The following is a 23320-nucleotide window of genomic DNA, read 5'->3' on the forward strand; positions in this document are numbered from 1 at the left end:
TGTGGAGCACTGCCTGAGAGGTTGACGCCAGACGCAACGACAGTGCCAAACCAATGGAATAGTGACCAGAAAATGGATGGAGGCACAGGGTGACTTCAGCTTTGGCCAGAAAAGCCACCACACTGAGGACCTGGCATGCAGGCGTCCGGTGGCCCCAGGTGCTTCTTCACCACAGAGCTTGCAGAGGCAAGTCTGAACACTGAGCTGACTGGAATCCAAACAATTATAAATCTGCCCCTACAGCACAGGAACCAGGGAGCATGGGGAAATTATGCAAATCCTTGACTGCCGACCCCCTTCCCCGCCCCCACCCCAGCCAGCCAGTTGCCTTCCCTGTACTGCAAACCCAACAATTTTGTAGTCAGCTCTTCCAGTGAGGGTGTTAATTTCGCTGGCTCACACCCAACTGTGTACAAACATGCAAATCATTAATATTTCCATTTACTAGGCTGGTATGGCCTGCGCTGCTGGGATTTCTGAAGGAGGTAACAATTCAATTTATAACTACTGCTGCAATTTTTAATTCCCAAGGAAACTTCTGCCCATGTTGTAATCCCCAAAGCCAAAATGACCTCGGTAAGCAGCCTTCAAATTATTTCTGGGGTGGGGGGGTGGGGAGGGGGGGCTGATAGTCTTCTGAGGTGTCTGGGTCAATGAATCAACTAAATGTGGACTAATGTAAATCTTTCTGTGGATCAGGCTTTGGCAGTGTGAACAGCCCTCAGCAAACGTGCTCTGTAAATCCTGCACTGATGTGGGACAGGGGAAGCTGTGCCCACTTTCATCCCCCATGCCTCTATTTCAGGCAGAGAAAGGCAAAGAGGGAGCACTTCCAAGCCCCACAGCACCTCCACACATCCGCCAGCTTGGTAGCTTCCATTTACTGAGCACCTACTATGCACCGGGAACCAGGCTCTGCCTTTCAGGACTCACTGATCCCCACGGTCACACTGGGAGCCAGGGAGTCCTCAGTTCTGTGCACTCACGGAGGGGACCGAGTGCCACATACTGGCTGGTGCGAAGGGCAGGACCAGGGTCCTCCCGCAGCCCTCAGGAGGCTCTGACCAGGCAGTCGGCAAACAGGCGCCCAGCCAAAGCCCTGTGGTGAGGCCTGGAAGTGAGCAGCAACACCGCTAAGAAGCACTCTCGTCTGGAGGCCACGGGCGGTGTGGGCTGTAAGGGAATGAGGCCGTTCAGGATCACAGACTTCACTGTTCCAGGTCGGACGGCAGGGTGGGTGCACAGCTCGAGCTGGAGCTCCCAGATCACGGAAGCCACTGCCGGCTCATCCTGCCTCCCCCATCCTATCGCTTTGTATGGAAGCCGGCTAGACCTCACTAAGACACGGCTCGAACGGATCAACCACTGCAGGTATCCACTACTGTAAAACCGAAAGGAGCACTGCTGTTTTTCTCTTATGTTTTGGCTTCTGAGAGCTATAAGAAAAACAAGAACAGTAAGACTCAGAGTATAAGGTCAGTCCTCTGAGACGGGGCATGTCCCACACTGTTTAACATCATCAGAGACATTTCTCTACTGGGTGTAAAATGCTCTTTAGGGTAACAGCAGGAAGAGGGGGTGAGATTTGTTTCTGCCACTTCAGGTTTTCAACTGTGCAGGTGTGTGGCCCAGGAACAGAAATGTGAATGACCCAAAGCACAGACGATGGTGTCCTTGAAGTCCCCCTTCAGGGTGCACTCTGGGCTTGACCTTCCTGAGCACGGTCGGTCTGGCTCTGCTATCGCAGGGAGACAGGCACGCTGGACAGACGTCAAGGGCAGCCGGGGCCATCCCCACTGCCCGCAGCAAGTGCGCACGAGGACGTGCCCCGGCAGCGGACCTGGACACATGCTGTTTGCCCTGCAGCCATCAGCCACCCGCGTGTGGGGGCGGTCAGGGTGGCGCTAGATCCACTGAACCAGGTTCCTACACCCTGCTCTAAAATCGCATTTCCAAAACATAAATAACCTTTAGAGACAAAGACAGACAAACAGACAAACTGAGGGACCACGCACACCCTTGTACTGCGGGCGCTTGGCAGGGCTTCGAGGGGCCTGGGGCTGGGAGGCAGACTGCTGTCCCGGGGCCTCAGCTCTGCCAGCAAAGCCCTGCGCTGGCCACCACACGCTCCTGCTCAGCAGGGTCCGCGGAACCTCGGACACCAGGGCAACCAGCTGCTCTCTGTACCCCCAGCTCACTGTGGATCCCAAAATCCCTCCTATCAAACATGCTGGTCCTACAACTGCTCTCACTGAAATTACTGAACACAACTGACGAAAGTAACAAAATAGAACATAAAGCTTTCTTCACTTCTGCCTGAAAATCCAGCTGCTTGCAATGGAAATTTTAAGAAGTTTGAACCCTTCTATACTTTCTTAAGGAAAGCCAGAAATAATCCTAACGTCAGTAAATATATCAAATTCCCGTTACAAAGCGGTGCTGTGGGTCGTGCCAGTGCTGTTCCTGGTGGCTGGAGACGCCAGCCCACGTGGCGCTGACACCGTGTAGCGCTCAGACTCACCTCTGGAACGCGCATGTCTGCTAAGACGCACTCTTCTGAAGGGCACTGTGCTATGATGTCCTAAACAGCAACTGGTTTCTATTTATTTTTCCAAAAAAAAAAAATGAGTAAAAATACATTACAATATATAAACAAACCTCACATATCCATTACCTGGATTCTAACACTTGTTAAACTTATCCTGTTGTGCTTATCTGCATGTCCGCCTATGTATGTATTCATCATTGACCTGAATCATTTCAGAGCAAAATTATAGACAGCATAACCACTCGCTCCTCAGTACCTCAGCATGACTATCCAGAAAAGGACACTCTCCTACGTAAATCATGACCATATCACACGTAATAAAATATGCAATGGTCCCAAATATCGTCTACTACCCAGTTCATATTCAAATTTCCTGAACTGCCCCCCAATCTACTGCTGTTCTATTCAACCCAGGATCTGATCAGGGACCACTACGGAGTACCTTTTTCAAAGTAACTTGGACAAAGAATGACTGATGGAAAGTCAGAGGGGCTGAAGCTGGACTGTAAATTAGCATCCCATCTACGTTTCCCTTTCAAAAAGAAATTATTCATACCGACCACAAAAGACAACTACTGTTAACATTTCCATGCATTTTCTCCCAGTTTATTTTTTCTGTACATCAACACACATCCACACATACAGCTGCGATCAGACTGTCTTGCTACAGGTAAGTGCAACTTCCGCTTTTTTTTTTTGGCAAGTGGAGGTAAAAGGCTGAGGGTGCCATTTGCGGCAGTCTGACATGGCTCCTGGGTCTGCCAACTGCTGGTCTGCTGGGTTAGTAACAGTGAGCCGGGTAACTGGAGGAGCGAGCTGCCCGGGGACACTGTTACAAGGCCCCCCAGTTCCAAGGGCACCGCAGCCTTGCTCTGGGGTCCCACTGGCTTCCCCCTCCTCCAGGCTGACACTAGCACAAGCCCCTGAGAGACACAGAGTGGGTGTTAACAGACTCTGCTGCCCGTGTCATAGGCGTCTAGGACGGAGACGCGTGCGAGTTTTTAGGGATGGTACTTTGAACTCTCTGGAAGAAAGGATCTATGTAATTTAAGAGCTATTTATGATATTCTGTAAACCAAATTGTCACAAAAGATTCCGACTCCTGGATATCAAACTTTTTATTTGGAATATTTTTTAAAACTAAAAATTTTCAACCAACAGCCACATACTGCACTGAATAAAAACCTCAAGCTCAACTTCTCAGCCAAGCCACACCACCCTACTGAGATACAAGTCATTCAATTCCTCTGTTAATTTTCTTTAAACTGTGTTGAACTGCAAGCCTTTCTAATCTGGAAGGTGTGTTTCCCGGGGCAGTTTAGATCTGGTTTTGAGCCAAAATACCCCAACCAAGGCTGCCTCCCTCCTTCCTTCCTCCTGGAGATGAAGCCCGGAGCCTCTTACCTTGTCTCCAGAGGCACTGGTGGCTTCGTCTCAGGGGCTTCTGGGTTTCAACAGTGTTGCCCATTCTAAAGCCAGAGGGTCACAGAGCCCTTCCAAGGCCAGGTGTCTTTGCTGAACAGCGAGTAAGGACCGAGTCACCAGCTGAAAGGGGACTCATCTCCGGAACACCCCAGTCACAGAGCAGGGAGTCCTGGCAAACCCCTCCAAGAGAAACTTGAATTCTCCTCTGAAAGGTCTTGGCCTCTTGCCTTTCAAACCCTCTCCATTCCCACGGAGGAAATCAGAGGAAAAGGCTCGCCGTCGCCCTGCCGGTGGGTCTCAGTAACCGTCTATATTAAGCTCTTTCCTCGGCCCTCCTTCGACACAATTACTCATCGGAGAGCAGCAGCCTCAAAGAATGAACTGCATTTCCAAACACTCAGTGCTGCTCTTCCTTGGGGGAGGAGTGGGGAATCAGGTGATCAAAAAGCTGAAAGGGACACATGGACCGATTTTGGGTGTGCCACGAGAAACACTGTCACACAGACTCTAATGTCACACCTTCTTTTTAAGGTTCTCACTCTCAGACGCATGCATCAGAAAACAGTTCCATCCAAGAAAACAAACTGACTTCATTAGTACTGTTTCCCAAGGAAAACAAACAGCAAAACACAAGCTAAACCTCAGTTTCCAAAGGAGAAAGGACAACGGGACAAACACAGCTAAGGGTTTACCACCTCGAGCTCCAATCTCCCACCTGAGCTGGGAAATAACTTTTCTGGAGAACGAGTGTATCACCTAAACTTTTAACAATGGGTTTCCCGGGACAAAAGAAGGGCATGAAATCATATACCTTTTGGGAAAAAGGAAGAAAATGTCAGGTAGATGGAAAGATGTCCTTGATTTTGATCCCTGAGTTTGCAGTCAGAAAAGCTCTTAAAGAATGCCCGAGAGGCCCAGCCTCCTGGTTCAAACCCCAGCCCTGCCACTTGCGTCTCCAACTGAGCACAGTGGTCTGTTTCCTCACCTGTCAAACGGGCATGATTCAGGCCCAGCTCCTCAGCTGTAATGAGGATCAAATGAAAGGAAATGTGTATGGAGGTGCTTACATGCTACCCGACACTTAGGAATCCCTTGGTGAATATTTATTGTCAAAATTTTTATAATCTTAGACTGTGCAACTATTAGCTCAGAAGGCAGATTTCTGGCTTCAGTCAATTTAACCAAAGGCACACAATCTTGTTCTATTGGGGTTGGATGGTACAATATGGGAGCAAATTATAGAACTACAGTAAAATGTAAAGACGATATTCCCCAAAGACCCACAGAACCAGACAGACCGGGTTTAAGAGGCACAGAAGGTCACTGGAGGTCTGAGCGTTCAGTGTGCTCTGTCACAACTCGCAGGTGCCACGGCCGTGACGGTGCCAGCCCTGCCTGTCCCAAGGAAGAGAGAAATTATCTCGCCAGCGCCTGAAAATGAATGAGGCCAAATCCAAATCTTTACATGCACTCAAGGCCTCATCTTCTCCGTCTCTCTCTCTTTCTCCGTCTCTCTCTCTCTTTCTCCGTCTCTCCCTCTCTCTCTCTCTCCACACACACACACACACACACACACCGGTTGCCCCCACCCCCTAGAATGGGTTAACCGGAGTTTCTAATTCAGAAATAAACTCCTTCCGGCAAGAGCCAGGCGCGTGGGCCCGCCCGAGCACTGTTTCAGCCACCTTCCCCGCCCTCAGCTCAGGCAGTTCCCCTGCCTTGGAGTTTCACCCGTCTATCTTTTTCTTTCCCATGTCAGTCTGTAAAACCCCTGAAGTCAGGAAGCACATTTGGGTAAATTCCCCATATGCCTGGGCACACACAGGACAACGGTCACAGCGGGGGGAACTGGGTTCCAGTCTGGTTCTGTCATTTCTTAGCTGGGGGCTGACACATTCCTGTTTCCATGAGAAAATGCATCCCAACTAATTTACTGATGAACCTTCCAAGTGAAGGAGAAATTTCCTTGAGAGAACAGCTTTGAAGGAGGACCCCATGGTTCAAGTGCTTCTCGGGTAATCATGGCCTCCCAAAATGACTCGAATTGGTTGAATCATTGGTTAGGGGGGAGAAGAGCAACAGAACGGCCTACTACGAAGGATGCCTCACTAATTCCCAGCTTGGAAAAGGTGTCTTTTGGAGTCATCCCCAAAGGTGACGATGCTCACAGTCCTAAATGGACAGGCGACCCATCTCCAGCCCACACCTTAGGGAGACAACCTGGGCTCTAACAGGTGAGGCAAACTGACAATGAAAGCCACCGGAAGTTGAGCATTCTCTGCACGACCGACACGCTGTGCTTCCACATTTTGCACAAATGCTTCCAGGATGCTGTGGGTGTATGTACTGCTTTCAACCAGGCTGCATTTGGCCACAATGTCAAGGTTACTGCTAGAGGCATCACTATCACAAGCCCCAAATCACTAACTCAGACCGGTGGGGCCTGAAGAGACAGGCTAGCAAGGCCACCTTGTCCAACACCCCCGCCCCCTTTTCACAGATGCGGGGCGGGAGGCAGGCATGAAGGCCGTGTACTCAGAGAGCCAGGTCCAGCCCCGTAATTTTCCTCTTCGGCTAGGAATCTGCTACCCGCTTCCTAAGGACCAGAGGAGGCAGGAGAGCAGTGGGATGGGGCTGGCTTTGCAGGGCGGCCCCTGGGGGCGGCATCTCCGAGTGGGCACGTCCCGGCAGGGGCCGGGGGACTTTGGGGCAGGAACTGGACCTGACATTTTCACCCAGGGAAAATGTGTACTATCATGCCTCCCACTTCACAGGGCAGTTTAAAGGTTAAATGTAATGTTTAAAAAGTGCTCTCACACAGCAAATACTCTTCAAGAATTGCTACTGTTGCTTTTTATGATTTTATTCTATATAAACATCCAGCTTTAGATAAATAAAGAAAAATCTCCACCCTTACAAGGGATTTTCTTCCCACACCACAGTAAGATCCACGGCAACATTCTGGTAAATAACCGATTCCCTCAGTGCAGATAAAATTTCACTTACAAACATTTGTACCATGGTCATAATACTAGGATTGTGGCAAGTGACACAAACCAGGGAGGTAATGCTGTGGCTACTGACATTTGAAACAGTTTGCAGGGAGCCCGCCACACCAGATACTCCTGAGTCAGGGAGCCCTGTGAGGCGCAGCTCCCCACCTCTTGAGGGGGAGGTAGAAATCAGGGCTCAGGAGGGCAAGGCCGGCGGTCCCTGTAACTAATGTGCACTCAGCCCCCAGAGGGCTCTCCAGCGGGTGCCCAGCGGCTGCCACAGGCTTTGTGCATGGAATCTGCCTGCCGGGAGGAAAGGCTGAGGCTGGTCACTTCCCCTCCAGAGAAAAAGACAACAATACGAGGAAGCGCCAAGCACTGTGGGACTGTTCCAAGTGGGAGTTCCAGCTCAGTCCAGAACATAAACAAAGGAGAACCGGCCTGGAGGTCAGGCCCGGCAGAGCGCTGAGGCAGAAAGTCTGGGAGCCAGTCTTCTGACACCGAGAAGACCCCGCTTTGAAGTGACTTCCCTGCCCTGCCCCGGAGGAAATCATCGAAGGCAGAGGCACATCTCGTACAGCGAGTGTGTCACAGGAAGCGCAGCCTGGGAGTCTCCGACACACTCGCACACTCACTGATCGGTCTTGGAGTGTCACGGCTTAGGGACAGTAGGGTAACACGCACAAGAATCACTTAGTGGCCCTGTGATCAGGGCAGGGAGCACATCCAGTAGGGTGACCTAATCTAACCTGGGAGGACAGGGAAGGGTGAGACTCCAAGGACGAGCAGGAGTTGACCAGGCAAAGGGGTGAAGAGCATGTGCAAAGCCCCGTGTAGCTGGAGGTACATGAATGGAGGAGGTGGGGCAGACGGGGGCAGGGCCCAGAGGTCCAGGGCTTCATCTCAGGGGCTCCAGGGGGCTCCTACAGTGCTGGCCAAACCACATGTGTGCAGACTTCCGAGACTTGTCCGTGGCTTGTACAAGTTTCAAAGGGTTCCAGGAGGTTAAGAACCACAGAGCTGGTCCAACTCTGTCATTCTGAAACGAGAAAACTGAAGTCCAGAGAGGGAACGACGTCTCCCCAAGCCTTCACACGGCCTGGGAGCCCAAACCACTGCCTCCCAGTCGGTGTTTTTCCACAGCCAGCCGGCTGCCTTCCTCCTGGCAGGGGAGTGTCAATAACAACAAAATGCTAGTCCTCCCTGAGCACCGATACTGCAGCCCAAACAAGGCAGCTCTGTATCTCTGGCCAGGTAGGCCAAGGAGTGACACTCCACAGAAATGGACTGTGAAGTGGCCAGCCCGTCTAACCTGCGACGACGGGGCTCAGAGCCAGCCCCCCACCTACAATCCCAGGGCACCCCCGGGAGACGGCTTCTGGGTTTGGAGGCCCTCAGAGGCCGATGCTGGCTCACTCACTGAAGGCAGGCCATTCAAGGCAGAGCCCTCGCTGCTACGTCAGCACGCAGCCTCCTGAAGAAGCTGTTTATTTGTTGTTCCTTTCAAAGTCAGCACTGGGCCAACAGCTCACTCTAGCCTGCAGACATGAGAGGGAGAAAGCCATGCCTCTAATTTTATCAATTCCACCTGGAATTGAGCGAAAGGAACTATTTTTTTTACGTGAACAAAAATAGTAATTTTCTCCTCTGCCACATATTTCATGATATTCGGATTCCTCGGGGGAATGTCTAAATATGTGTGGCAAACACTTCTTCAACTTTTGTTGCTTCCTGGAGGACCTACAGGAGGCCGGCTCCAGTGTGGGATCGGCGTTTGAGGCCTTTGGGAGTCTGGCCCCCAAGCTACCTTTCTCACCTTCACCTCCCACGTTCCCCACTCAGGGGCCTTTCCCTTGGCGAAGGCCCGACACCATGCCGAGGCCAGCTCCTGCCTGCCTGCATCTCACCTCCCTCCTCTCCAGATGAGCAAATGAAACCTAAGTCACTGCCGAGCAGATTCTCACCAGCAACCATGAAGGGGCCGCAATCTCTGCTCTGCTCAGCGACGGCTCCCACCCCCTTCCGCCCGCCCACAGCGCCTCCAGGATGTTGCCTCCTGCCCTTCACAGCTCCTCGCCTCCAGAGACAGTCACTCAAACTGACTAGGCAACTGATGCATTATGGCCTCTACCTGAGCTGGACGGGCTGGCAGAGCCACTGCCCCGTGCGCTAGCTGTGCTCTCCAAGGTTATTAAGACGCACACCCTCTCCCCTTAGGAGGCTGAGCCCACACCCAACGTATGCTTTCACCCATTCATTCAACAAACATTAATGGATCCAGCTCTGTGCCAGGCACCCTTCTGGGCTCTGGTGAAGCGGCAGCTGACAAGGGGGCTTACTGCCGAACGAGAGAGAAGATCATAAAAAAGCAGCAAATAAACGCGACATTAAAAAGAAAAGTAAAAGCTGTGGTTGGGGGTAGGGCGGAGATGAAATGCTGGCAGTGCTGCTTGGGACTGTGGTTAGAGATGGCCTCCTCGGGGTGACGTGTGAAGAGAGCCCCGAAAGGAGTCAGGGGCCACACGCACCCAGAGCAGCATGTTTCCACTTAGGATCTAAGGGCTTCCTGCGTGGGAACTCACGACCCTACAGTGCTCCGTTTTGTCAATGAGAAAACTGATTTTAAGAGCAGGAGGGGTGAGCACCTTCCCCAAGGTCAGGTAACCAGCAACTGCAGGGGAGGGGGGACGTGTGTGTATCTGAACCCAAGCTCCTGACAGCAGGCGCTCTGCAGACGTGCTACTACAGCACCTGGGAATGACCAGTCCAGGTAGAGGGAAGGTGGGGGTAGGCTTGAATACTCCAAGGACGCCTGGAGAAGCTGCTGAAAATCCCGCACGGCTGACAGACAGCGGCAGGGGACAGGGGACAGGATGAGCCAGGGCCCGAGTACAGGGTGCCAACAGGCCATGGGGAGGACTTTGGATTTTAGTCACCATGTAATGGGAAGCCACTGGATGATCTTGAACGGGCCTGATCTGATCTAATTTACACTCTGGTGGTTGAATGAAGACTAGGCGATTTTGAGGCGAGAGTGGAAAGCAGGAAGCTAGCTAGGAGGGTGCCGTGATGTCCGGGTGCCAGGGCAGTGGCCTGGAGGAAGTGTCAGCAGAGGAGGTGACAGTGATCGGAGTCTGCATATTATCTGAGGACTTACTGATGGATCAGATGTGGGTCGTGAGAGAGGAGTCGGGGGTGATTCCACGGTTTCCGAGCCTGAATATCTAGGTCACAAATGGCATTATTTTCGGCGATGCGCAGCCCAGGCGGAGCCAGGCAGACAGGGGGCAAGGTGGAGAACCACGTCAAGTGTGACCGCTTACGACATCACGTGGAGATGTAAGCAGGGAGAGTTCAGGGCCTGGATACACATCTGGGAACGGCCAGTATTTAGATGGCATTTAAAGACAAGGGACTAGACCTCCGAGGAAGAGGTCAGAGCCCTAGGCCCCAGGACGTTCCCACACTGAGAGAGTTTGGGAGACAGGATCAGAAAAGAAGGGCTGAGGAGGGTGTGTCCACGTCACCAGAACACTCACACATGCGGACAATTCAGAAGAAGCTGGTCAACATTTGCCACCATGTCTTCAAAGTACTGAAGTGAACACTGCACGGCTTTCAACAACTTAAATTTTAGAGTTTGGTCTTCAAGTTCTAAATGCTGTTTTAAAATGTCCTGCTAATCACGATGACACTGATACATCAGCCTAACTAATCAGCTAATATCCCAAGGCATAATATACATTTAGTTTGCGATTCATCAAAGCGTTTTCTTTGTAACTGCTAATCTTCGGCCATCTTCCTGTCAGAGCTAATTAATAAGATCAGTTTTCCCCCATAACACGGCTCATATGAGCAGTGTCTACACCAGCATCCTCTTCTTACTCACTCGTGCTTGTTTTTCAAATCTTCTTCGGTCTGTGATGTCTTGGCTGCGTAACCATTTCATGAGGGTTTGTTTCAGTTCTGGGGAGTGGCTCCAACCCAGCTCCCCGACATGCCAGCTTCGCAGCTCACAGGGACCCTGCCGGGCTTCACTCTTGTCATCTGTCACATGAGGCCATTGTCACCTCCTTGCAGTGCTGATGAGGAGATTAATCTGAGCAGCATGCTCCTGGCTTCCGTGCACGAAGCTGTTTATATATCCTTACTATTACTATTCCCCTCCTTCTCAGGGCAACTTCTCAGAGCAAATCCCTAGAATCCGCTCCACACTTAACTTTAAACAGTGGTTCCAAAGGATGCCCCCACTTGCCCACCCAGTAGCAGCAGCACCTGGGAACTTGTCAGAAACGCCGATTCTCAGCCCCACCCCCAGATTCCTGCATCAGAAGCGGGTGCCAAAGCTCGAGACCCACTGGAGAGGGCGGGCGGCGTTCTGGGCTACCCAGCAGGTCCTCAGGGCACAGGCCAACTGGCCACAGGTGGTCCTGCTGTCAATCCCGCTAACACAACAGGCTGCACGTTACCAATATGTCATAAACACAAAGCTTCTCACCTGTCTTTATGGCCGTTTTCTTTAAACATCAAGTATACCCTTTGAATAAAAAAGAAACTTCTTACAGAATTCGATCCCCACCCACACTTCTTTATATAGCAACAGGGAAAACACAGTCTCTGTCCTATTTAACCCAGACGAGAGTTTCTATGATTGTTTTTCCAACTTTCTCTGTAAGACCTGACACAAACACTAATCTCCATCCATTTCAAAGAAAATGAATTCAAGATCAGGTTACTCGAATTTCCATTATAAGGAAAACACATTTCATCATAAGGAAAAATTTGGTTGCTGTATATGCTCATTGTTGTTTAAACCAACCTGTCCCCGATTTCTATGCTTCCATGAGCTGAGTGATCAGAACATAAGAAGTGGCAGATGCCCACAGGGAGCATGGAACCAAGCCCGAGCTCAGCGCCCCCTGTGGTCTCTGCGGCGTGGCCCTGCGCTGGACCAGGCCACACTCCTGAGTTAGCACTGCCCTGGCGAACGTGCGGACCTTGGTAGTTGTGAATGACCCTCCCTCAGTGTTTTCCCATCCAGACAAGGGCTCTTTTGAGAATGACAGGGAGGGTGCTATTAATAATGATGCGTGACTGCAGGTGCAAGCTGGGATGTGTGATTATCGCCCCATCTGTCGGTCTATGTGAGCACAGGGATCCTCCAAGGAATTCTCCCCTGGTCTTCAGATGTCTAGCTGTAAGGTTAGAGGCACAGCTCCGTTTAGAAGCCAGACTCCAGAGTTGGGCTCTTCAATCAAAGGCCAGGTCGTGCTTGAAGGGGATAGCCCAGGCGCGTCGCAGCAAGTGCCCCGAGAGCAGGAGCCTTGGCTTATCAGTTCCCATGTCCCCAGCTTCAGCACCACCAACTGCACATAGTAGGTGCTCCAGAAATCAGCTGGAAAAATGAATCAGTTTTATACTGTAGTCTCTGATTCTAAGATGGACACTTCTTCAGTTTAACTTCTAGAATCAGAGTGTATATCCACCCCACTAATGTACTTTACTTTTCTTTGTTTCCGGAGAAGTATTATTAAATCACTAACATGTCTTACATGTGTTGGTACCATGGTATCAAAACAAAACAAAACAAAACAAAACAGTAACTGCCTATCATCCCAGATGCATACAGAGAGGTGGTAATGATACTCATGGGACAATGTTGGCCAGGCCGTCTGCTCGGCCTTCATGTCTTTACAGAAAGCCTTGATCTTGCTTCTACAGAAATCAACCTCTCTCTTCCCTTCCCCCACATCAATGATACCTTCTCGTGAATGTGGCCAATAGCCTGGAATGCTGCCAAACAGTGCTCAAGTAAATGCCATCTGTGATGTCAACTCGGAGAGTAAGTGCTGACGATGGTATCCAGGCAGAGTCTGCCCCGGAAGCCACTGAGGAGTCTGCGAGTTTTTATTAATAGCTGACACACACCAAGCACTCACTAGGTGCCAAGATACAACCCCCACTGGGCTCCGGGGCTCTCTCGGCCCCCTGGACTTCCATCAGTCACTCCTGGCACCGATCTGCTGTATGTAGACGGATACAGGACGGGAACCAAAGGTGGCCAGAAGGTAGCACTGGGCAATGTCCTCTGTGAGGGTCCTTGAAGGAGCTCAGCACAGCCGAGAAGCTTGGGTCCAAGGCCAAGAGATCATGTTTGGTGGGTCTGGGATCCACCCTGGCTTAAAGCTTCCTGCCCCACAGCAGCCAATGGCTCGTAATCGCATGGGCGCCCTCAAGGGACGTGCTTAATGACAAGAGTGACTTTGCTCAAGGAGGCGCTAAGTATGGTGTCCCATCGTCACACTTATGATCCACCTGCAGCTCCCCCAGCCCAGAAGTAATTAATTAAACCAGAGGTCACTTTTACCACAAGCATCACTGTCCAGTAATAGCTGCCATGTGCCATGTTTTTAATGTTTTAATATGTGAGTTTACTGTATTAAGATATTTAAGATTAAATGATTATGTAAATCAATATTGTAAAATGTTATCCACGGTAAATTTTTACAAACTGTGGTAAAACACACAAAACATAAAATTTACCATCTTAACCATGTCTAGTGCACAGCTCAGTGGTAATAAGTACATTCAGACTGTTGTGTTACTATCACTGCCATCCAACCACAGCACTCTTTTTGTCTTGCAAAACTGAACTGAAACATTAATTAAATGTTAAACGATAATTCCCCATTCTCCTTTCCCTCAGCCCCTGGCAACCACCACTCTACTTACTTTCTCTGATTTTGATTCCTCTTAGGTATCTCATGCTAGAACTGTACAGTGTGTGTCCTTTTGTGTCGGGCTTATTTCACTTGGATAATGTTCTCAAGGTCCATCCATGTTGTCACAGGTGTCAGGATTTCCTTCCTTTTTAAGGCTGGATAATACTCCAATGTACGTACGGACACCATTTCTTTGTCCATCATCCACTGATGGACACCTGGGTTGCTTCCATCTTTTGGCCACTGTGAATAATGCTGCCATGAACTTGGATGTACAAATATCTTTTTGACTCCCTTCTTTCATTTCTCTTTGGCATATACTCAGAAGTAGAACTGCTGCACCATATGGTAGTTCTGTTTTGAATTTTTTGAGGAACCTCCATGCAGTTTTCCACAGCGGCGGCACCATTTTCCATTCCCTCCAACAGTGCACAAGGGTTCCAGTGCCTCCACATCCACACCAACACTGGTTATTTTCTGTGTTGTTTTTTTTTAAGTAGCCACTAATGGGCGTGAGGCAGGAGCTCACTCTGGCTCTGATTTGCATTTCCCTGATGGCTAGTGATGTTGGGCATCGTTTCCTGGGTTTATTGGACATTGGTGCATCTTCTCTGGAGATGGCTAGTCAAGTTTTTACATTGGGTTGTTTGATTTTTGTTGGTCAAATGCCCTATTTATCCATTTCCAGGAAACAGAGACAGTTAACCAAGGTCAAATTCTATGCAGATAAACATGATTATGTCCATACAGTGGAATACCACTCAGCTATAAAAAGGAATAAACTGCTGATAAAAAACAACAACTTTATGAATCTCAAAGGCAGTATACAGAGTAAGAGGCCAGTTTCCAAAAGTTACATACTAGGTGATACTCTGGAAAAGGCACAACTACAGGAATGGAAAACAGATTAATGGTTGCCAGGAGCCAGGGCTGGGGAAAGGGTTTGACTACCAAGGGGTAACAAGTTTTCCCCCCCTGGGGTGATGAAATTGCTCTCAGTCCTGACTGTGGTAGTGGTTACACACATCTACAGATGCATTAAAACTCAGAGAACTATACACCCAAACACGGGTCAATTTTACTGTAAGTAAATTTTGAGAAATTCCCATGCAGAAGGGGCACGTTTTCTCCTTTTAGTCACACAGGCACTATGCTAAGCAGTTTATAAGCATCGTCTCGTGAAACCCCTATAAAGCTTCAGGGATGTATAATTACTGATTGTCACTTGAACCCAGGTCTGAATGAATCAGGAGAAACAAAACCCTAATTATCTCAGATACCTAAGATTCCATTTGAGCTTTCCAAGGCATGGGGTGTGTGCAAATTATTATTTATCATATAGTAGTAGGAATTCAGAGTTGGTAGAACCAAGTCGACACATAAATGAATCTTTCTCCCTGGGGACAGAGTTCAAGGAGCCTCCATCAGATCCTAAGAAGTCCTGAGGTTCTTTTAAGAACTCAGGGAGCACTGCTCCAGATCAAGGTCCAGGGAGGGACGGTAGGCTGCCGCAAGGGACATGATAGGTTTGTGACAGTGCCAGACACTCAAGCCAGCTCTCTCTCCATCGCCCAAAGATGCCACAGTTCCAAGCATTCCTGGTGACAGTGACTCACATGCTCCCCAGTGATTATTTAAGTCCAAGTGCACTACACCCACCAAGCTGGGACCACGGAACTTCGGACTCTGCAACACGGGGCTGAAATGTAGTCCAGGTCCCAGACCCAGTTCCTATCTTGGTCAAATCTAAAAACCGCATTCTACAACCTTGCACATTTAGGGTAATTAATAGAGACAGCTCTTTGTGAACAGGAAAAAAAAATAGATCACGCAGGAAAGAAAGCATGCTTTTGATCTGTGCGTTTGGTGTTCTAATGAGCTCAGAGAATATTTGTAAGGTGCTCTGGACAAGCTGAGGCAGATGCACAAATTAGTGAGGTTATGCTAATTAAGTGAGAGGTTCTGTAGCTCCAGGACCAAATGATTAAAGGAAATGAAAATGGTTGGCTGGGCTTTGGTCTCTGCAAACAACCCTGTGTTTTGAGCTAGCTGCACTGACAAACTTGCAAGGAGACTACACACATTTACTTTAAAACAGCAGAGAAGCCCACCAGAGCACAGGTTAAGGAAGGTGCAGAACAATACATCAGGAAGTCTGAATTTAACTTAAATGAACATTAATCAAGGGGGAAAAAATAAAGGGTCTAAAATCACCCCACATGTGTTCAACACAATTTGTATGAATAAGTTCCTTGTACACCAGGATCTTGAATAGCTTCTGGTATTTTAACTGTCACAGGACAAAAGCAGCATACTGTGATTTCACCTTCAGTGCTGGACAAAGATGGTTTAATTAATCCTGAGCGTCACCTCTGCAAAGAGGAACTGAGGTGGTATCTCTTGGGATGGAGCAAAAATACACCTGTCAGCAATCAGCCCTGCTCTGGCTGAGATACGCCGCCACCCATGAGCACAGGCCCATTCCTTTTAGGCAGACTCACAGAATAAAGTCAGGACTGTCCTCCCTCTCCTTACATGAGCTGGGGCCACATGCGCAGCTGCAATGAAATGCCATTCTCTTGCTATAAATGATCTCTTTGGAGGTTTATCACTTAGATGCAAAAATCCATTCCCTGAAATTCCACCTTCTGAAATATAAGGGGGAGAGGGAGAGGGAGGGAGACGGAGGGAGAGGGGGAGAGAGACCCGAAAGGCAATACAGTTGACCCTTGAGCAACATAGGGTTTAGGGGTGCTGACTCCTCACCCTGTGCAATCGAAAATCCGTGTATAACTAACTATTGACTCTCCAAAAACTTTATTAATAGCCTACTGTTGACCAGAAGCATACCAATAATATAAACGGTTGATTAACACATATTTTGAATGTTATACGTACTATACACTGTATTCTTATAATAAAGTAAGCTAAAGATCATGTTATTAGGAAAATCATAAGGAAGAGATTAAAATATATTTACAGTACAGTCACGTGATGCCTAACGACATTTCAGTCAATGACAAACCGCACACACAACAATGGTGTACCACACAGCCTGGGTGTGTAGTGCTCTAGGCCATCTAGGTTTGTGTAAGCACACTCTATGATGGCCACACAATGACGAAATCACCTAACAACACATCTCTCAGAACACATCCCCATCTTTAGGTGGTGCATGACTACATTTATTTTAAAAATCCTTCAAAAACAAACAAAAAAATCTGCACATACGACACGGTGTGATCAAACAATATGGTGAATATTTAAATAAAATTTATTACAGTAAAAGGCACATTGCCATTAACCCCCCTCAAAATAACCCCCTCGCTTCAAAAACACTTATCCTATCGTTCTTGCCGCTTTCTGAAGCAGTTCTGGAAGTCCTCTTTCGTGAGTGTCTTTAGTTGTGCTGTCGTGGCTGTCTCGATGTCCTGAGTCATTTTGACTTTGGGGAAGAGCCAGAAGTCACATGGTGCCAGATCCGGTGAATAAGGTGGATGAAGACACACCGTCATGTTTTTATGGGACAGAAATTGCCGCATACCAGAGGCAATGTGTGACACGGAGCATTGGCCCGCTGGAGGATGAAGTAAAGACACTCACGAAAGAGGACTTCCAGAGCTGCTTCAGAAAGTGGCAAGAACGATGGGATAAGTGTGTTTGAAGCGAGGGGGAGTATTTTGAGGGGGATTAATGGCAATGTGTAATTGCTGTAATAAATTTAAACATTCACTGTATTTTTCAATCACACCCCGTGAGTGACCTGCGCAGTACAAACCTGCATTGTTCAAGGGTCAACTGTACCTCCATAACCAGAGACCTCCCCTTCTGTGGGTGCTGGGGTGTGAATTTCACTTATACCATGTGACCGTTTTTAAAGAAATGGTCATTTTAGAGCAGGAAGGGGCATTAGGTAGGAGCAAAAGCTAACGTTCAGAGGCTTCTGTGTCGAGACCCTGCTAATACGCTCTAGGTACCTCCTGTCATCTCGTCCTTCAGCACCATGGGGCGGGCACTGCTAGGAGTTTCTTCGTTTTACAGAGGAGCTGAGGCTTAGACAGGCAAAGCGACTTGCCCACTTGTCCTGTTCCACTGACAACTGGGATCCAAATCCACAGCTTGGGGACTTGGGAGCCCATACGCTCAGCCACCACCCAGGGCCCCCAGGCAGGTCTGCTGCCCTCCAGCCTGCGCTCAAGCTGCCTCCAATGTGGGTGAGCCTCAAGGAAAGTACGAAAGCCTAGATCAAAGTCTCCTGCACACAGAACAGGCGGTGGCCGGACTGTCAACTCCCTACGGGCACAGATGCCTTTAATCTTCTCAGTACCCTCCACTGCTCTGGCAGGCAGCTTGGCACTCAGAGAGCTCTCAGCCAATGTTGTGTGAATGGACAGATGAGTGGGTGGGTAGGTGGGTGGGCGGAGCTATTTTAACTGAGGGCCACTTTCCACTGCTCACATCCAAAGCAGGTTCCCCTGCAATGTTGTCAACAAATGCACTTTTCAAGCCACTGCTGTAACTGAGAAACCAGAGGTGCTTAATAAATCGTTAAGTCTATAGACAGGCTGTGGAGTCATCTCAACAGTCATTGTGTAAAGGCTGGAAAGCCCCAGTGCAGATCCCAACCAAAGAGTGAGGGTGCCTGCAAGCCAGCCTCCCGGGGCTCTGCAGCGGACGAGCACCAGAGCCCAGGTCCAGACTGTCGTGGGGATCAGGGCAACACACACTGAGGAGGCAAAGGGAAACCAGGTTCCCCAACGGGCTCTGCCTCTCACTCTACACATGACCTTCCCCTCTTGCTGCCTCCTCCTTCCCTCAACTGTCAGACAGGCACGATACCTCCCACTTCTCTCTTTATGAGAATAGAGCAAATTAAATCATACATGCATCTGAAGGTAAACTCCTAGCACAGTGCCTGGCACGCAGGAAGTACTCAACAACCGCTGGCTGTCATCCTCCTCATTTGGGAAAAATGCTGTGTTCCAATACCTTATACTAACCAAACAAAAGAACAAAACCTAAAACAATAGCAAAAAACCTCATGTCTATAAGTACTTGTATTTTGAAATCTATAAAGAATTAGGTAAGTTTATAAAAAAAAAGAATTAGGTAAGTTTTATTGTGATGATGACTAGTTACGTGCCAAGCAACATTAGTGTCATGAAAAAAACAACAAAACATCCCAATACAGCCCAACTACCTTTTTTTTTAAATTTTTCTTTTTTAAGATTTTATTGGGGAATTGGGGGAGAGAAACAGCGTTGGGGAATCGGGGAAGGGGAACAGACCAGTTGCTGTCCTTTTTGTTCTTCAGTCTAGTTGTGGAGGACGTTGCTTCACTGGCCCATGTTGATATTGTGATCACTGTGCTCTTCCCAGGTGAGGCAGATTGGTCGCCGGCCATTGGATGGCATCTCACGGCGGCTCTTGGCAGCTCACGCCGGCTACTGACCGCTCACGCTGGCTGCCGGCCACTCATGGTGCTTCAATGCAGCTTATGCCGTCTGTCACCCGCGACTCATGGCAGCCCAGCTCCAGGTCGAGCTGTTGTTCACCATCTTAGCTGTAGAGGGCACAGTGTCACTGGCCCTCATGTGGGATCCAAACCAGGGCCCTGCTGCTCAGAGCTGGTGCTCCCAAGCTAACTCTTAACCAGTGAGCCACTCGGCAGGTCCCAACTACCTCTTTTATACTGCAGATGACACACACAAAGAATCAGCATTAGAAAGGGCTCTGAGATGGGTCTGTCCACTCTATTGGATTATCAGAGGACCAAAGGCTCAGAAAGATCAAGCAATTTGCCCAAGGTCACCCAGCAGGAAGCAGGCCTCTTGGCCCTCCAGTGAGCTGCAGCCAGACAACCAGGGGTACCCCAGTCTTCTCACACATCCCCACCAGTGTTATCAAGTGGCCCTTTTCTGTGTTGCAGCCACCTCCCATGGTAGAGGGGTCCGTGGAAATGTGGAGGCTCATTTTTACCCAAGTGAAAACGGCCAATAAAAACATGGATAAGTGAGGGCCAGCCGAGTGGTGCGTTGGTTAGGAGTTGGCTTGGGATGCCAGCTCTGAGCAGCAGGGCCCCGGTTCGGATCCCACATGAGGGCCAGTGACGCTGCGCCCTCTACAGCTAAGATGGTGAACAACAGCTCAACCTGGAGCTGGGCTGCCGTGAGTCGCTGGCAATGGCATAGGCTGCAGTGGGGCTGCAGCGGGCGTGAGCTTTCGTGAGCTGCCATGAGCGGCCGTCCAATGGCTGGGGAGCGACTGCCTCTCCCGGGAAGAGCGCGATGATAATACCAACATGGGCCAGTGAAGTGACGTCCTCCACAACTAGACTGAAGAACAAAAGGACAGCAGAGCTGTCTGTTCCCCTTCCCCAATTCCCCAATAAAATCTTAAAAAACAAAAACAAAAAAACATGGATAAGTGAGAAGCAGTCATATGAGCTTTAGACCTAACTTGGCTCCCAATGGGAGTATGGCCACAGGCAAATCCCTACTGTTCGGGGTCTCAAGCTCCCACACACAGAAGAGGAGGGAACTCCGTGTCTCGGTCTCCTTTGGAGAACGAGAACCTCCTGCTGTGAGGACTGCGTGAGACCACGCACGGAAAACACACAGAACAGAGCCTGGTACCGGCACGTGGCAAGCGCTTAGTGCAAGTTAGCAATGCCTATTATTTGTATTTATCCCTGAAGGAGGGGGTCACAAGTAGCCAATTCCATGGCCCATGCACAATCATCCATCTATTTAGTCACAACCAGTCACGCGAAGGAGAGAGGCCCATGTGATTATCCATAACCAGCAAATAAATATGACCACTGTTTCCAACGAGAGGTTGTTTAGTTTTTTTGTTGTTTGTTTGTTTGCTTGTTTGGAGTCAACTAAGTGCCTACTCAGAGCCATCACATTCCACTGGACTTCCGCTGTCCTCACTTCTCATTCCATGTCTACGCCCTCCTCCTCCCAGAGCCTGCAGACCCCACACTCTGGCTCAGGGAGACCAGGGGCTGGCTGCCACTTTGAACCGGCGGCTGGGAGTCCCGATGGTCAAGTCTACACCAATGGCATTAGTTTTTGAAGAGCTGCAAGCAAATGCCTGAACTCCGCCCCTTCGTCCCCAGCCTCAGGAAGCGCCACACACCATCCTATGCTTGACAGCTCCATTTCTCCCACGCTTTAAAAGCAGGGCGGTGTTTCCTGATCACAAAACTGAATTTGCAGTAAAATGACTGGGTGGTGCCAGCAAGCCAGTGAAAAGCCAGGAGAAAGGTCGCCTTTCGGGCACTGATGGGAAAGGAAGGTGTAGGCTGTTAGGAAACAGGGATGGCCCTTTAGGAGGACGCCGTCCAGGCTGCAGGTCAGGTCTCAGGCTCAGAGAACTAGCATCCACCTTCCGAATGACAGACTGGAAGGAAACAGTGGGAGAAAGAGGAACGGTGACTATCAGGTACCAGGTTTCTAATTCACTAGGTAAGTCTCTTCACTTGCAGAGGAGGAGGAGCTGGCAAGAGACTCTGCCTAAGCCCCTGACAAAGAAGAAAGCGGGAACCAGAAGACCCCAGCAGCCCAGCTCTCCCAGTCCCTGAAAGAGGGGGTGTGCTGCACAGTCATTCCATAAACACAGCGTGGGTGGTACGGGGGCTAGCCTTAAATAATGCTCAGAGGCCAGCTGAACAAACCACAGCGAGACACGGGGGCTGTCATGCACTTGGCAGGGCGGTGGGCAGGGCTGGCATACGCCCTGGTCTGCAGGTGAAGGGCAAAATCATAACTGCGGATGTGAAGGATCCTTGAGGAGGACTTCACCCCTGCGCGCGCCCAGGGCCATGCGGGCTTTACAGTCTGGGGAAGGTGCGCTGCCGGCAGTGCAGTGTCTGGGCTGAGCGCGGCTCAGCCTCTCCTCACAGCCCAGGGCTCTCTCCAGAGTCCTGGGCCCTGGATCTCGGCCTCATCATCAGTCTTCGGAACACTGCACTGATCGATGTACGTGGATAACACAGAGGCCCCCACGAACTGCATACCCAAGCAGGGTACTGGTTCTACCAATTCACCAAGAAACATCGTAACGGGGGCCGGCCGAGTGGCGCGTTGGTTAAGAGCTGGCTTGGGACGCCAGAGGGCCCCGGTTCAGATCCCACATATGAGGGCCAGTGACACTGCCCTCTACAGCTAAGATGCTGAACAACAGCTCAACCCAGAGCTGGGCTGCCGGCGACGGTGTAGGCTGCAGCCCCTGTGGCAGTGGGTTGCCAGGGGCTACCGTATGTAGCCAGCAGCCAGCGTGAGCGGCCAGCAGCCGCAGTGAGCAGCCGCCCAGAAGCCGGCGACTGATCTGCCTCGCCCGGGAAGAGCGCAATGATGATGCCAACTTGAGCCAGTGAAGCAACGTCCTCCACAACTAGACTGAAGAACAGCAGGACAGCAACTTGTCTGTTCCCCTTCCCCCAATTCCCCAGCACTGTTCCCATCCCCCCAATTCCCCAATAAAAATCTTTAAAAAAAAAAAAAAGAAAGAAATATCCTAACGGGCAATCCAAAACCCGGGATCAGCTCCGTTTCAAGATAATTCTGAGACGTGGAATAAGGAACCTAAGTTCATTTTTATGATAATATGAACTAAATTCACTCCTTCTTCTAGTAAGTAGTTACTGAGCACCTACTATGTTCCAGGTGCAGTGATGGCAACCCCGTGGTAGACCAGACAGGCACCCTTCCCTCATGGAGCAAACGGTCTGTTTAAGACTGGATTTGTTGATTTTTAACTTGCAGAAAGGAAATTGGGGCTTTGGTTTCTGAATGAGCCAAACAATATCATTCCACCAAGAGTGTTTATCTGGGGCCTTCCCATGGAATTTGCCGTCTGCTGGAAGAAGAGTAGGCACCAAGTCTGGAGGAAGTCGGTTGGGTCGAGGCTGCTGAGCGCCTCCAGGAAGTGGGTTTTCACACCGTGTTCGGTGGAGGACCAAGGAGGAGCCTGAGGGGCCCCAGCTGAGCGGGGACGACTCACTGAGCCCAGAGTGGCTTCCATTACCCATTCTTGAAGGGCCTTCTTGTGTAAAAAGGGACCTGCAGCTTTAAAACAACACAAAATGGGGAAGCACTCAAGTCTCTCCTGTTTATGGCACTGGGGGAGAACACGAGGCCCACGGAGAAAGCGTTGCTCAAGGTCACAAGGCCAGGTCTCAGACTATTAGTCAAATGGACTAAACCAACTGACCAAAAACTGAGATGACAGATCCCTTAGTAATTCGCAAAATGTGGGTTTTGTTTTTTCAATCCTACAACAGCCTTTGGGGCAAGGTGGGTGGGGAGTTGGAGGAGCACCTGTCCCAGGAGCAGGGCGCCCGGCTGGAGGCCGTGTGGGCGCAGTAGCTGGCAGCGTTGCCAGGCCGCTATGCTTTCCAGTGCGTCATCTTATTATGGCAACGGGGGCACATTCAGCTGGATGGAGGCAAGACCAGCCCTGCGCCTCGGCTAGGCCTTCTTCAGCCCGGGCTAATTTGGGAAATGATTTTTCTGCAAGCTCATACATGACTCATATTTATTTACAGGCCTCCTATCAGGTCTGTTGGCTACAAGGAATCCCATTCAAACCCCCTCTGCCAGCAGCTGCTCAGGAGACCAGGAAAC

At 49.9% G+C, this 23320-nt stretch overlaps 1 protein-coding gene across 12 annotated transcripts in view; it reads right to left on the bottom strand.

Moving 5' to 3' along the window:
- RAPGEF1 (Rap guanine nucleotide exchange factor 1) overlaps positions 1–23320 on the bottom strand; it is a 132797-nt gene that overhangs the window by 103483 nt on the left and 5994 nt on the right. For 2 of the 12 annotated variants that reach the window (XM_019638830.1, XM_019638820.1), the window contains exons 1-2: positions 3953–4282; positions 2522–2599 (exon numbers count right to left, since the gene is read on the bottom strand). The exons of 2 other annotated variants lie outside the window; for them this stretch is intronic. In XM_019638830.1, coding sequence (XP_019494375.1) covers positions 2522–2599; positions 3953–4016 — 142 coding nt within the window. In that variant the 5' untranslated portion in view covers positions 4017–4282. Of the gene's footprint in view, positions 1–2521; positions 2600–3952; positions 4283–23320 lie in introns of those variants that run through there. 8 more of the 12 variants (XM_019638867.1, XM_019638858.1, XM_019638893.1 and 5 more) reach the window with 6 other exon arrangements.

Source organism: Hipposideros armiger, unplaced genomic scaffold (assembly GCF_001890085.2).
Source record: "Hipposideros armiger isolate ML-2016 unplaced genomic scaffold, ASM189008v1 scaffold_3, whole genome shotgun sequence".
NCBI lineage: Eukaryota > Metazoa > Chordata > Mammalia > Chiroptera > Hipposideridae > Hipposideros > Hipposideros armiger.